Source organism: Chlorocebus sabaeus, chromosome 11 (assembly GCF_047675955.1).
Source record: "Chlorocebus sabaeus isolate Y175 chromosome 11, mChlSab1.0.hap1, whole genome shotgun sequence".
Classification (NCBI taxonomy): Eukaryota; Metazoa; Chordata; class Mammalia; order Primates; family Cercopithecidae; genus Chlorocebus; species Chlorocebus sabaeus.
The window spans coordinates 126,187,209-126,200,063 of NC_132914.1; the positions used below are offsets into that span (position 1 = coordinate 126,187,209).

At 49.5% G+C, this 12,855-nt stretch overlaps 1 protein-coding gene across 10 annotated transcripts in view; it reads left to right on the forward strand.

Moving 5' to 3' along the window:
* GLT1D1 (glycosyltransferase 1 domain containing 1) overlaps positions 1-11,883 on the forward strand; it is a 148,979-nt gene extending 137,096 nt beyond the window's left edge. For all 10 annotated transcript variants that reach the window (XM_073021226.1, XM_008005210.3, XM_008005211.3 and 7 more), the window contains one exon: positions 11,281-11,883. In XM_073021226.1, coding sequence (XP_072877327.1) covers positions 11,281-11,442 — 162 coding nt within the window. In that variant the 3' untranslated portion in view covers positions 11,443-11,883. The remainder of the gene's footprint in view (positions 1-11,280) is intronic.
* Positions 11,884-12,855: the final 972 nt, after the last annotated feature.

Here is a 12,855-nt window from a genome sequence, read left to right on the forward strand (position 1 = left end):
CCCCATAGGTCTTCAGAATGTGACCCTCCTAACTGAAACTTTGGAACCATTGACCAAAATGTCCTCGTTTCCTCTCCTGCAGCCCCCCAGCCTCTGGTAACCACCCTCCCACTCTGTTTCTATGAGGCTGACTTTTTAAGAATCTTCCTATAGGTAAAATTATGAAGTATTTTTCTTTTCTGGTTTTTGTTTTGTTTTGTTTTTGAGACGGAGTCTCTCTCTGTTGCCCAGGCTGGAGTGCAGTTGTACGATCTCAGCTCACTGCAACCTCTGCCTCCTGGGTTCAAGCGATTCTCCTGCCTCCGCCTCTCCAGTAGCTAGGATTACAGGCTCGTGCCACCGCACCTGGACAATTTTTGTATTTTTAGTAGAGATGGGGTTTCACTGTGTTGGCCAGGCTGGCTGGTCTTGAACTCCTGACCTCGCAATCCACCCGCCTCGGCCTCCCAAAGTACCAGGATTACAGGCGTGAGCCACTGTGCCTGGCCCATCTTTCTGTGTTTTTTAAATGTAGGTTTTAATTTTTGTGGGTCCATAGTAGGTATATGTATTTTGGAGGTTCATATTTTGACAGACATGCAGTGCATAATAATGGCGCCAGGGTGTGTCTTAACCATTATACTACTGTCTATATTAGGATAAGTGGAATCTGATCTTTTTAATTAAAAGTAAGTTTTATGTTATATGAACACTTTATAGAAAAATTGAAAACGTACAAATTAAAAATACCCATAACTTACAATTTGGAGACAGCCTCCTATTTTCCTAGAATGTTCTTGTTAGGACTCATGCAGGCGTGATGTATCCTTTCTGCGAAAGGCCCCTCCACCCAGGGAGTTCTGCAGCCTCTCAGTTGCCTGGCACATGCCAGAAGCTATGCAGGCTCAGCTGTCGCCACTGTCGGGCAGAGAAATGCATGGCAAGTCCGTCATGGTTCTTGGTCTCTTAAGGGTGGTGAGACAGTAAAATTCTCCTTTCCCTTCTGGCATTTGCACACCAGAGGCTGACTATTGCTGGTCAAAGGAGAGCTGTTATTTGAGAAGGGAAAACAGTGCAAGTCCTAGATAAATAACAGCAGGGTGACTGACCACCAGAGAACCCGTATTTTATTCCTGCCATTCCCGGAGCTCCACGGCTCCTGCAATGCATGATGCAGGGTTAGTGTGGACTGAGGGCATTGCTGTGGCCAAGGTAGGAGGGAGCAAGAGTGCTTGCCCTCTGTAAACTGAGTGGGTCCATGGATGTCCATGTCATCAAGGACTCCGGCCATCAGCCAGGTACCTGCTAGTATAAATGGACAGAGCTGGCGGGTGGGCCCTGATTGCAGGTTTGTGAGCTATGGCAGTGTCACCCAGGTGTGCTGCTCAGGAGCCCTCGCAAGAATTCAATGTGGCCTGAGCATCCCCCAAAACCCCCACCCCTTGCCCAACTCTGCCATTTCCTTCCTTCCTTCCCTCCCTCCCTCCCTCCCTCCCTCCCTCCCTCCCTCCCTTCCTTCCTTCCTTCCTTCCTTCCTTCCTTCCTTCCTTCCTTCACAGAGTCTCACTGCGTCACCCAGGCTGGAGTCCAGTGGCACGATCTTGGTTCATTGTAACCTCCGCCTCCTGGGTTCAAGCAGTCCTCCTGCCTCAGCCTCCCCAGTAGCTGGGATTACAGGCATGTGCCACCACACCTGGCTAACTTTTTTTTTTTTTTTTTTGTATTTTTGATAGAGATGGGGTTTCACTGTGTTGGCCAGGCTGGTCTCAAACTCCTGACCTCAAGTGACCTGCCCACCTCGGCCTCCCACAGTGTTGGGATGACAAGCGTGAGCCACCACCCCAGCCTGCTTGTGTTTCTCTCCTCTCCCCCAGGCATAACCAGAATGAATGGCAGATTTACTGCCACACTTTAATGGGCTGATCTTTCCCTCCAGCTTCCTCCTGCTGTAACCCACTAAGCCATCACACGAGCCCAGGAGAAAGTCTCCCGGGCCCCCTCTTCCCTCCCTTCCCTGCCTCTCACCTTCTTCTTTCCTTCAAGATGCCCATCTTCTCCCCACCAACCCCTAAAGCACACCAGAGCAGCAGAAGCAGCTTTCAGCCAGCCAGTTGTATGTCGAAATGGCTAGTATTCTGCTCAGCCCATCATCTGGAAAGTGAGCGAATGAGAAGCACAGAAAATATTCCTGAGGTGGTTTTTTTAGCTTCACCGGTGGCTCCCAGGTTTCCCCTGTCTGTGTGTATGTGTGGGGAGGAGGGGTGCGGAGGGTGGTGCTCGGAGGGGGACGGTCTGGGTCTAGATGCCTTTTCTGCCACTCAGTGATGTGGCCACTCAGTGATGTTAACCTCAGGCAGGTTCCTGGGTGACCTGGGCTCCCACCTCTTGATCTGTGTGTGTGGAGGGGGAGAGGACACATAGGAATAGTCCAAATTCCTAGTTCCTTTTCTGCAATTTCAGAATCCAAAAAGCGCTTCGAAAACATGTGCTTGAAAAAACTGTGATTGGGGCCCACCCGCCAGCTCTGCACATTTTTACTAGCAGATACCTGACTGATGGCCGGAGTCCTTGTTCACACGGACGTCTACGGACCTACCCGGCTTACAGAGGACGAGGGCTCTTGCTCCCTCCTACCTCAGCCACAGCAATGCCTTTGAGCCACACTAACCCTGCACCATGTATTTCATGAGCCACAGAGCCCTGGGAATGGCAGGAATAAAATACAAGTTCTCCCGTGGTCAGTGAGCCTGCTGTTAGTTACCCAGGTCTATGCACTGTTTTCCCTGCTCAAATAACAGCTGTCCTTTGACCAGCACAATCGACCTCTGGTGTGCAAATACCAGAAGGGAAAGAAGAGTTTTACTGTCTCACCACCCATAAGACCACTCTTTTTAGTGAGTTTGTTGCCGTAACTCCTTTCTGAACTGATGTGAAGTTGCCTAGGGCTTTGTTTGTCCTGCGTCACGGGACTCTTCATACATTTTGGTTAAGAAACATGGATCTGTTGTTGACGGGCATGGCCTTAGACCTCACTGGAGACGATACGTAATAGAAGGCTATAGTAGCCGAATTACTAAAATCCCCCAGGTCCTGAATTCTGGAGCCTCATTCCGTGTATGTGGTTGGCTGCTGCTGTTGTTCATTTCTGGCTGGATCCCAACCTCCACTGGAGGTTCTTGGCCAGAGGCTGGCTCTCTCTTCGCTGAAGAAGTGTTGAAGAAAGAAGCATTTGCCCCTTGTTGAGGCTGTCCTCCCTCCACTAGCAGCGAAATGAACCGGAAAGGAATTAGCGTTCTCACCTGCTGGCTCTCCTTTGTTTAGTGTCCCCACCTGCACCTGCACCTGCACCTGCACCTGCAAACCTCCTTCCGCATGCTACAGACTCCCACGCACCGTCACTCCCGAGCACCCACCGTGTCTGTGGGTGGCCTGTTAGATACACGCTCAGGCATTGTCCCGGCAAAGGGCCTGAGCACGGAACCTCCCTGGCTCAGCGTGCATGTGCAGGGCCCACTGGCAGATTCACGGGGGTCAGTCTTGGAATGGACCTCAGACTCAGGCATCGTGACTGGGGGCAGAGGGGTCAGGCATCGTGAGTGGGGGTCAGAGTCCCCACGCTGCCACCTTGTCCTCTGACTCTGTCTCGAGCAGTTGCTATGCACAGGGCTCATTGACCGAGAGGTTATTTCCGACCCTACCCTGTTGCCTTGCTCAGTCTCCGTATGCAGAAGATTCCCATAGCTGTGTTTTGTTTTGTTTTGTTTTGTTCTTCTTTTGAGACAGGGTCTCTGTCACTCAGGCACTACCTCAGCTCACTGCAACCTCCAGCTCCCTGGTTCAAGCGATTGTCTTGCCTCAGCCTCTGGAGTAGCTGGGACTACAGGCTCCCACCACCACACCAGGCTAATTTTTGTGTTTTTTGGTAGAGACAGGGTTTTGGCGTGTTGGCCAGGCTGGGCTCGAACTCCTGACCTCGAGTGATCCGCATGCCTCGGGCTCCCAAAGTGCTGAGATTACAGGTGTGAGCCACAGTGCCCGGCCCCCTAATGGCTGGTTTTGGTACTTATTTTAAAGTGAGCCCCTAACTGTAACCATGATTTTCAGGGTGAATGAACATCCGTTCTCCTATAAATCAATGACTACTCTGTGTTTTAAGAGGTGGATGGAGGGTTCATGCTGAAGAGTATAGAGAAGAGTTTCATGTTCATTTGTGTGGTCCTGACTTTACCTGATGCAGAAGCCACTGGGAGAACAATCAACATATGCTGGCAGTCGGGGTGATGACATGGTCACATTGATGTGTTGTCAGCGGTGACAGTTTGGATAGTGCCGTAAAATGTGACCACAGGGATGGTGTCGTGTACGAGAAAAGTACCACAGTCAGGTGCGTGTTCCTCTTCTAGGCATTGAGGTCTTGAAGGAGGAGGCTTACAACTTGCAGTTTCGAACACAGGAAATCTGTCCTATGACCAAATTTGTGGAAAACAAGGCAGGCACGGCAGGCTGCCTTAGAGCTGTCAGGCTTCCCACAACCCCCTGGGGGCGCTGTTGGGCACTGTTAGCAAATGCACTTTCCTGCACCCCACCGTCCACCCACCCAATCAGTATCTTGGGGGCTGAGGGCGGGTGTGTGGGGCGTGTGTGTTTTACAAGCTCCGTTAGAGAGTCTTACAGCAAGGTTTGAGAAGCAAAGCCACCGTCGAAGCCTTAATTAACTCAAAGGCTGCAACCAGAAAAGCCTGAGGAACACCCGAGATCTTTAACGACGGCAGCCTGTGCCAGTCTTGAGAAACTTTCCCGTCAACGTCTCCCATCAATAAGCTGTCGTATTTGAAGCAGCGGGAGAGGAGCTTTGGGGCTGTTTAATTTAACACACCAAGCCTGAAATTCAGAGTTTTCCTGTGATTGACTGTAGCTCATCTTGGAAAAATAAGTATGTATCACTTGCTGAAGGTTGTCAGAATGTAATGCTCTTTAAAACCATAACATTTTAAATCTGCCAGCCCCAGCATGCGTCCTGCTCAAGGCTTTCGCTTCTCGTGGAGTTTTTTTCCTTCTGTTCTGTGGCTTTGAGGTGACATCATCATGAGAAGGATTGTAATGGGGTTCTAATATTCATTTTATAAAACGGGTACTGGCTGGGCACAGTGGCTCACACCTGTAATCCCAGCACTTTGGGAGGTCAATGCAGGTGGATCACTTGAGGCTAGGAGTTCAAGACCAGCCTGACCAACATGGCAAAACCCTGTCTCTACTAAAAATACAAAAATTAGTCGGGCGTGGTGGCACAAGCCTGTAATCTCAGCTACTTGGGAGGCTGAGGCAGGTGAATCGCTTGACCCCATGAGGCAGAGGTTGCAGTGAGCCGAGATTGTGCCACTGCACTCCAGCCTGGGTGACAAAGAGAGACTCCATCTCAAAAAAGCAAAAACAAACAAACAAACAAAACAAAACAAAAGGGCACGACTTCTTGTTCTCTGGATCTTGGTGAAACCTCAGGGAGATGGAGTAGGTCAAAAGGATTCAATGAGAAATGCTCCACCAGCAGCTCCAGACTCCTCAGAAAGGAAGAAGCTCTGAGGACAGTCATCTACTAATTGAGTAATTACTCTCTAAAGACAAAACTATGCTCTTTTGCATTATTATTATTATATTTTTTTTAACATCACAAGTGCATTACCTGAGCCAGGGTTGGCACACCTGTGGCCCTGGACGTAGGTCTGGTCTGCACATGTGTTTTGTTTAGTTTGCTGTATTCTTACAATATTGAATTACTTGTTGATATTTAACATGGAACACTTTTACATAAATATCCAGAATTCAGACCTCTCTTGGAAAACAAAAAAAAAAAAAAAAGAAAGAAAAGAAAGAAATGCAGCAAGCAGCACAGGCCTGTATTTACCACGGTGGCTGTGTTCACCTCCCACTCCACCTGCTGGGCCCCGGAAGGCATTTGCGTCTCCCACCGCTGATCAGGAACAGAGGTGAGGCTTGTGTTTTTTAACTCTCCTGAGAGATGGAATTTCCGTACTTGGCTTTGCTTTGAGTTTTTAGCGTCTGCCCTCTGTAATGCCTGGTGAATTCTTTTCTTTTCTTTTTTCTTTTCTTTTTTTTTTTTTTTTAAACAGAGTTTTGCTCTTCTTTTGCTCTTCTCACCCAGGCTGGAGTGCAATGAATGGTGCTCTCAGCTCACTGCAACCTCTGCCTCCCAGGTTCAAGCGATCCTCCTACCTCACCCTCTTGAGTAGCTGGGATTACAGGTGCCCACCACCATGACAAGCTAATTTTTTTGTATTTTTAGTAGAGACAGGGTTTAACCATGTTGGCCAGGTTGGTCGGGAACTCCTGACCTCAGGTAATCTGCCCACCTCAGCCTCCCGCAGTGCTGGGTTTATAGGCATGAGCCCCCGCGCCCGGCCTCTGAGTTATTTCCGTAAATAATTTTCAAGAGTAGATCACTGCATAGCCAATGGAAGATCCTGAGAGGACGCCCCTCCTCCAGGGTTACAGCGCGTGTGTGTGGCTGTCAGCCAGTCGGCTTTTCCGCAGCTCCTGGCTGAAACCTGTGTGAAACCTGCAGCACCTGGGCTGGAAGGATCCGTCTCAGGGACACTCAGGGCGGCAAGTCCTGCTGTGTAGCTCTTCAGTACGTTTGATGAGGTGTCCGGTGTCAGATTCCAGAGCCACTGCTGATGTCCAGCGTGGCATGTCAGGGTGGGCACGGCTCTCCTCCTCCGTGTGAGTGTCTGGCCCTGCCTTCCTGTGTGCTGCGTCGTCCTGAGGTGGGTGGGAATCGCCGCAGTGGATCTGGGCTCCCCACTGGACCTGGGTGGCCTCAGAGGCTGGAGGGGGCAGTGGTTCCCAGTGTTCTCTTCTTAGAAGGAGGAAACCACTTTTTCCAGAAGACACCGACTGCTGGTCTCTCCCTCCCATCTTGTTACGTGAAAGGGGTCCCAAGCCAGACCCCAAGAGAGGGTTCTTGGATCTGTCGCAAGAAAGAATTCAGTGTGAGTCTGTAAAGTGAAAGCAAGTTTATTAAGAAAGTGAAAGAATAAAGAATGGCTACTCTGTAGACAGAGCACCGCGAGGGCTGCTGGTTGCCCATTTTTATGGTTATTTCTTGGTGATATGCCAAACAAGGGGTGGATGACTCACGCCTCCCCTGTTTAGACCATATAGGGCAACTTCCTGACGTTGCCATGGCATTTGTAAACTGTCCTGGCACCGGTGGGAGTGTAGCAGTGAGGACGACCAACGGTCACTCTTGCTGCCATCTTGGTTTTAGTGGGTTTTGGCCGGCTTCTTTACTGCAACCTGTTTTATCATCAAGGTCTTTATGACCTCTGTCTTGTGCCGACCTCCTGTCTCATCCTGTGATTTAGAATGCCTTCACCATCTGGGAATGCAGCCCAGCAGGTCTCAGCCTCAGTTTACCCAGCTGCTATTCAAGATGGAGTTCCTCTGGTTCACACGCCTCTGACAATCTCAGTGGCCAGACTTGGGTCAAACGTTGGCAGGGGAGAACAGGATAACAGTGTTCGTTCTCTATTGCATGCAACAAATCACCACCAACTCAGAAGCTTGAAGCCACGCCCATCTGCCATCTGGCAGTTTCTGCGGGTCCAGGCTCTGGCCACAGCCCAGGTGGGTCCTCAGCTCAGGGCCTCAAGTCCCACCAGGCTGCACTCTGGGTGGCCGGGCCACATTCTCATCTAGAGCATGGTTGGTGGCAGGGTTCAGTTTCCTAAGGCCATTGTTCTCTCCCTGGTTGTTGGCCAGAGGCCACCTCAGCTCTTAGAAGCTGACAGGACAGATGCCCCTGGATGTGTGATTGGGTTACATCTCAATAAACCCACTGGAAGCTAAAAATGCACTTAACAGCCTGCGCAACACAGTGAAACCCCATCTTCAGAAAAAATACAAAAATTAGCCAGATAAGGGGCATGTGCCTGTATTTCCAGCTACATGGGAGGCTGAGGTGGGAGGATCTCTTGAGTCCAGGAGGTTGAGGCTGCAGTGAGCTGTGATCGCACCACTGTACTCCAGCTTGGGTGACAGAGCGAGACCCTGTCTCAAAAAAAAAAAAAAAAGAAAGAAAAAAAAGAAAAAATGCGCTTAATACACCAACCTCCAGAGCATCACAGCTTAGCCCAGCCTACCTCAACAGTGCTCAGAACCCTTACACTAACCTACAGCTGGGCAAAGTCATCCAACGCAAAGCCTGTATTAGAGTGCGGTTTTGCATATCTCATATAATTTATCAACTACTGTACTGAGAGTAAAAATAGAATAGTTGTATGGGTGCCTGAAGTTCAGTTTCTACTGAAAGCATCTCACTCTCACACCATTGGAAAACGGAAAAACCTGAAGCTGAGCCATCATAAGTCAGTTCTGATTGTGGTTTTCTGCCCCTCAGCCTGGCAACACGGGTGTCCCCTGCTCTGCTCTGCTGAGATGATGTCCTGTGTGACATCACCCCGTCGAGGGAGCCACATCCCCGGACCTTTGCCATATTCTGTTGGTTGGAGGCAAGTCCCCCCACACTCATGTCACGGGCCGGGGTTCCTGGGGTCAGCCCAGGGTGTGTCTGCCACACCACAACTGGCTCGGACAAATCAGGACCGACTTTTGGAAGTGGAGACAGGGTCTTCTTCCCAGACCGTGTTGCAGAGGGGTAGAACTTCAAACATTCACAGTTCTCTTGTTGAAGAGGAGGCGCTGAGTGCCTGGCGAGAGTGTCGGTTATACATAGCTGTGTAACTAAGAATCCCAAAAGTCAGTGCCTTACAACTACCACTGTTTTAATTGTTTGCAATTTTCTGAGTCTGCAGTTTGAGCTGGGTTCGCGGGGTGGTGCTTCTGCTGGTTTGGGGAGTGGCCTGGGGCCACTGGTCCAGCGACGGTCTTCCGGCAGCTGGCCTGGAGCTGGATAGTCCTAGACGGCCTCACTCATGGTGCTGGTCATTGCTCAGTGCCAGTGTTCACATGGCCTCCCTTCCCCCAGGAGGCTAGCCCAGGCTTTGCTTTACCTGGCGGTCTCCAGGGCTCTCACAGAGCCGGGGAATGTTTGGAAGCTCTAAGAGCTTTTGAAGCTTTGCATGGAAGGCAGACCGCATCACTTCTGATATGTCCTGTCAGTCAAAGCAAATTACCCGACCAAGTCAGAGTCATCGGGGCGGGGTGGGGAATAGACCACACCCGCTCAATGGGGAGAGTGGCAGTGTCATATTGCAAAGAGACATGCATACAGGGGTAGAGGGTGTGGCCACCTTTGCAAACTGTCTACACTGGTAAGCAAACGACAGAGTCTGTGTCCACATGGATTTCTCATGTCCACAGGCGCGAGTCCAGCAGATTCCTGATGCAGCTACATAGGAGCTTTTCGTCCAGAAGAAAAGAATCCAGAGCTTCAGGGAGTGACTTAGATTCAAGAGAGATGTTTGCTTTTTCTAATGGTTTTCTTTTCCTTTCTTTCTGCCAGTCATCCAGGGTTTTATTAAGCCAGCAGCCAAGATGTTGCTTACTCATAACCCCCCTCTCTCTTCCTTTATTTAAGTCTATGTTTTTTTGTTCACTCTTCTATGCGGAGAGAAAAGAAGAATGTGTTTTATCACAACCTGTTCCTAGAAACTCTGTAATTCAGGATTTTGTGGTAAAAGGGCCATACATTGTGTAAGAATAACAAGCAGAGCGGGGAAGGAGGGGATTGGGTTTCCACTAAAGTCTCCACGTGAGATAAATCAAAGATATGACCGGCATCATAAAATAATATACCCAGCTATAAGCATCTCAAATAATTTTAATAAGAATGCTGTTCTGCCCTGAAACGGGAATAAACATATTATATTTTTATTATAAAACGACTACCAATTTACTATGAAGTATAAACATAATCTATAAAAATATAATTCTACTGTACCATAAATATTACTGTGTATATTGCCAGCTATAAAAGGCATTCAACATTTAATTAACAATAATTTGGAGAATATGTTTATGTTCCTTTTAAACAGCAAGAGCGCTGTGTATTGATCTTAGACATAGCTGCCTTCTTGGAATTTACTTGGGCTGTAGGGGAATAACCATGGTAACGAGAGCTAAGTATGTGCTGGGCTTTGCTCCAAATTCTTTGTTTGCAGTAACTCGTTTGCTATCCTCTCAACACCCTAGGAAAGAGGTATGTGATTACCCCTGATTGACAGTTGAGCTGAGGCACGGGGAGGGTTAGAAACTGACCCACTGCCGCTCACGTGAAGGGTAGGGTGTGAATTTAAACCCAGGCCTCCTGCATCAAGAACTCTGCTCTTGATTTATGTGCACACATGGAGAGTAATGACTGGTCCCCTCCTCTCCCTGAATACCCTTTAACAAGTCAAAATACTTGTAATTTATTTTTCCAATCCTGAAATCCTGAAGGGCTTTGATATTAAAAGCAGGTCAGCAGGAGCACTCTCTCATTGCCGCGCCAAGGGTCTGCAAGCCTTCATCAGTAAGGAGCATAAGCGGAAACGCAGCTGGAAGCTGAGCTGCAGAAAGACCAGAACAACAAAGGGCTGTTACATCCCCCTCCCTCGCTGCTTCATGCGGGGACCCCCTGGGACTCGGGGCAGGGCTGGGTTTACCGACTAAGTACCCATCACTCCTCCACAGATGGGAAATGTGGGGCCCAGAGAGGCTCACTAGCTTGCCCAAGGCCACACAGCAAAGTTAGGTCATTCAGAAGAATTTGAACCCAGATCTGGCTCTGAAGCACTAGTGCTTTCCACTGCACCAGACACTACCTGTATTGTGAAGACAGGCTTGGCTCTGCACCCAGGGAAGAGGACAGAACAACACAAAGGAAAAGAAATGGGGTGGGGGTCATATTGTGTGGGACTCAGACTCTGGGGTAAGACCTAAGTTCACATCTGAGGCTCCACTTATGAGAGGGAAGAGATTGTGGATCTGAGAGTCCTTGGGAAGACAGGTGGTCTTGTTGATCTAGGGAAGGGAGTTGGTGGCTCCAGTATTTTTTATGATGTTCATCCCAGCATATGTGTGTGTGTGTGTGTGCATGTGTGTGTGCATGTGCGTCTGCATGTGCGTGTGTGCGTGTGTGTGTGTGTCTGTGCATATATATTATTTCCCACTCAGTCTCAATGTTTGCATTAACTCCCATCCCTCCTAAAAGTCACTCTCTCCAGGTCCAGGAGGCAGACAATGGCAAGACTAGCAGCTAATGCAGACACAGGGTCTTGGGTGCATTTGCAAAACCTCCCTTCGTCAGTGATTTATGTCTACTTCTCCTTCCTTTTTTTGCAGGAGTTTGTTCATCTGGCAAAGAGACTGCTTAGTGATCCTGCATTAGAAAAGGAAATTGTAGTGAACGGAAGGGAATACGTGAGAATGTATCATTCATGGCAGGTGGAAAGAGACACCTACCAACAGCTCATCAGGAAGCTGGAAGGAAGCACTGAAGACTGAGGGCCCCGCCTCATCTGACACCGCTCTCCGACACACGGCTCTGGGTGGACACTTAGAGACAGAGTTCTGGGTAACGTGGGTCCCGTGCCGTTCATATAAAACCAGCCTCAGCAGAATCCTAGAAAATGTTGGTCATGAGTCCCCAGAGCCACTGCGTTTATCCCATATCCTTCTGTGCGTTCAGATGCTGTCCCAGGTGTGTTCACCGGCCAGTCCTGATGGAGGTGCATGAGTGACTGGGTTGACTGGGACAGGGAAAGGGGAACTGGTTTTCAGGGAATTTGGGAGAGAATTTGATTACCTGCTTTAGGGCTTTGGTGCAGACAATAGAGGCTTATTTTCAAGCAGTCACCGTTCAGACTCCCCCGACCTGCCTTGTGACCGACCTCTACCCGTCATTGCCAGTTTGAAAGGCAAAAGCAAAATACAGACATGTCAGCTGAGCCAGGTCCTAGCAGGATTTTTGTTGTGATCTCAGGACTCTGACAGGCATGTGGGTGGCCCCAGGCTTCTCTGAACAATAGAAAGTGCTGTGAGTGAGCTCAGGCCCGGCACATCTCACTTTTCAATGGTGGAATTGAAAGTTGTGCTTTTAAGAAAAGTGGCCAGGCTGCTTGTAGGCCCCGCCCACCTCTTGGCTGAATTTGAGTGGAAAACCAGGTAGGAACAAGCGCCACGTCACACGTAGCCTGCAAAACACTCAAGTGACCCTGAGATGGAGGCCTGGGGTTTTGGGTCCAGGGTGGGCCCTTCCCCTTCCCACATCAGGGACCCAGGGATGGGTGTTGGAAGGGTCACCAGCCTCCAGCCCTTGGCAGGATGGAGCTCAGGTCTGCAGGGCTTTGCAGCCACACAGTGAGGTCAGCCCGTGCCAGCCCTGCCATCATGGTAATGGTGGCCTCGCCCCATCCATGTCATCCATGTCACATGAGAACGTGCAGTCTTCCTTGTCCTCTGCTAGTGGAATTTGCTTGGGAAAACCTCCACTGAATATGAAATTGTTGCATGCCGGTAGATTCCTTACAACAAATGGGGAAGGCGGTGTTTCCCACCTCGTGTGGGTAGAAAGCAGTCTGCTTTAAGGAGGCGAGAAGGCACAGCCGGGCAGAGCGTTGCTGTGGGAAGCATTCAGTGAAAGCGGGTGCAGGCGCTTCGGAGGGCCCAGGGAGAAGATTCCACCGGCGCTGTCTTGGCTTCAAGTTTTAGGATGTCTGGACTTTCTGCTTTCATGTTTTCAAACATCATTTTTTTTTTTTTAATGGCACAACCTACATCTTGTTTTTAAAAGAAGTAGCCTCAAATTAAACTTCTTAAACTCTGATGCCCTGGGGATGAGAACAATTAGCTTGGATCTTGTGCCGTGTAATTCGATGTTTCATTCCACTGCCTCCATCGTGGAACAGAATCACTTTC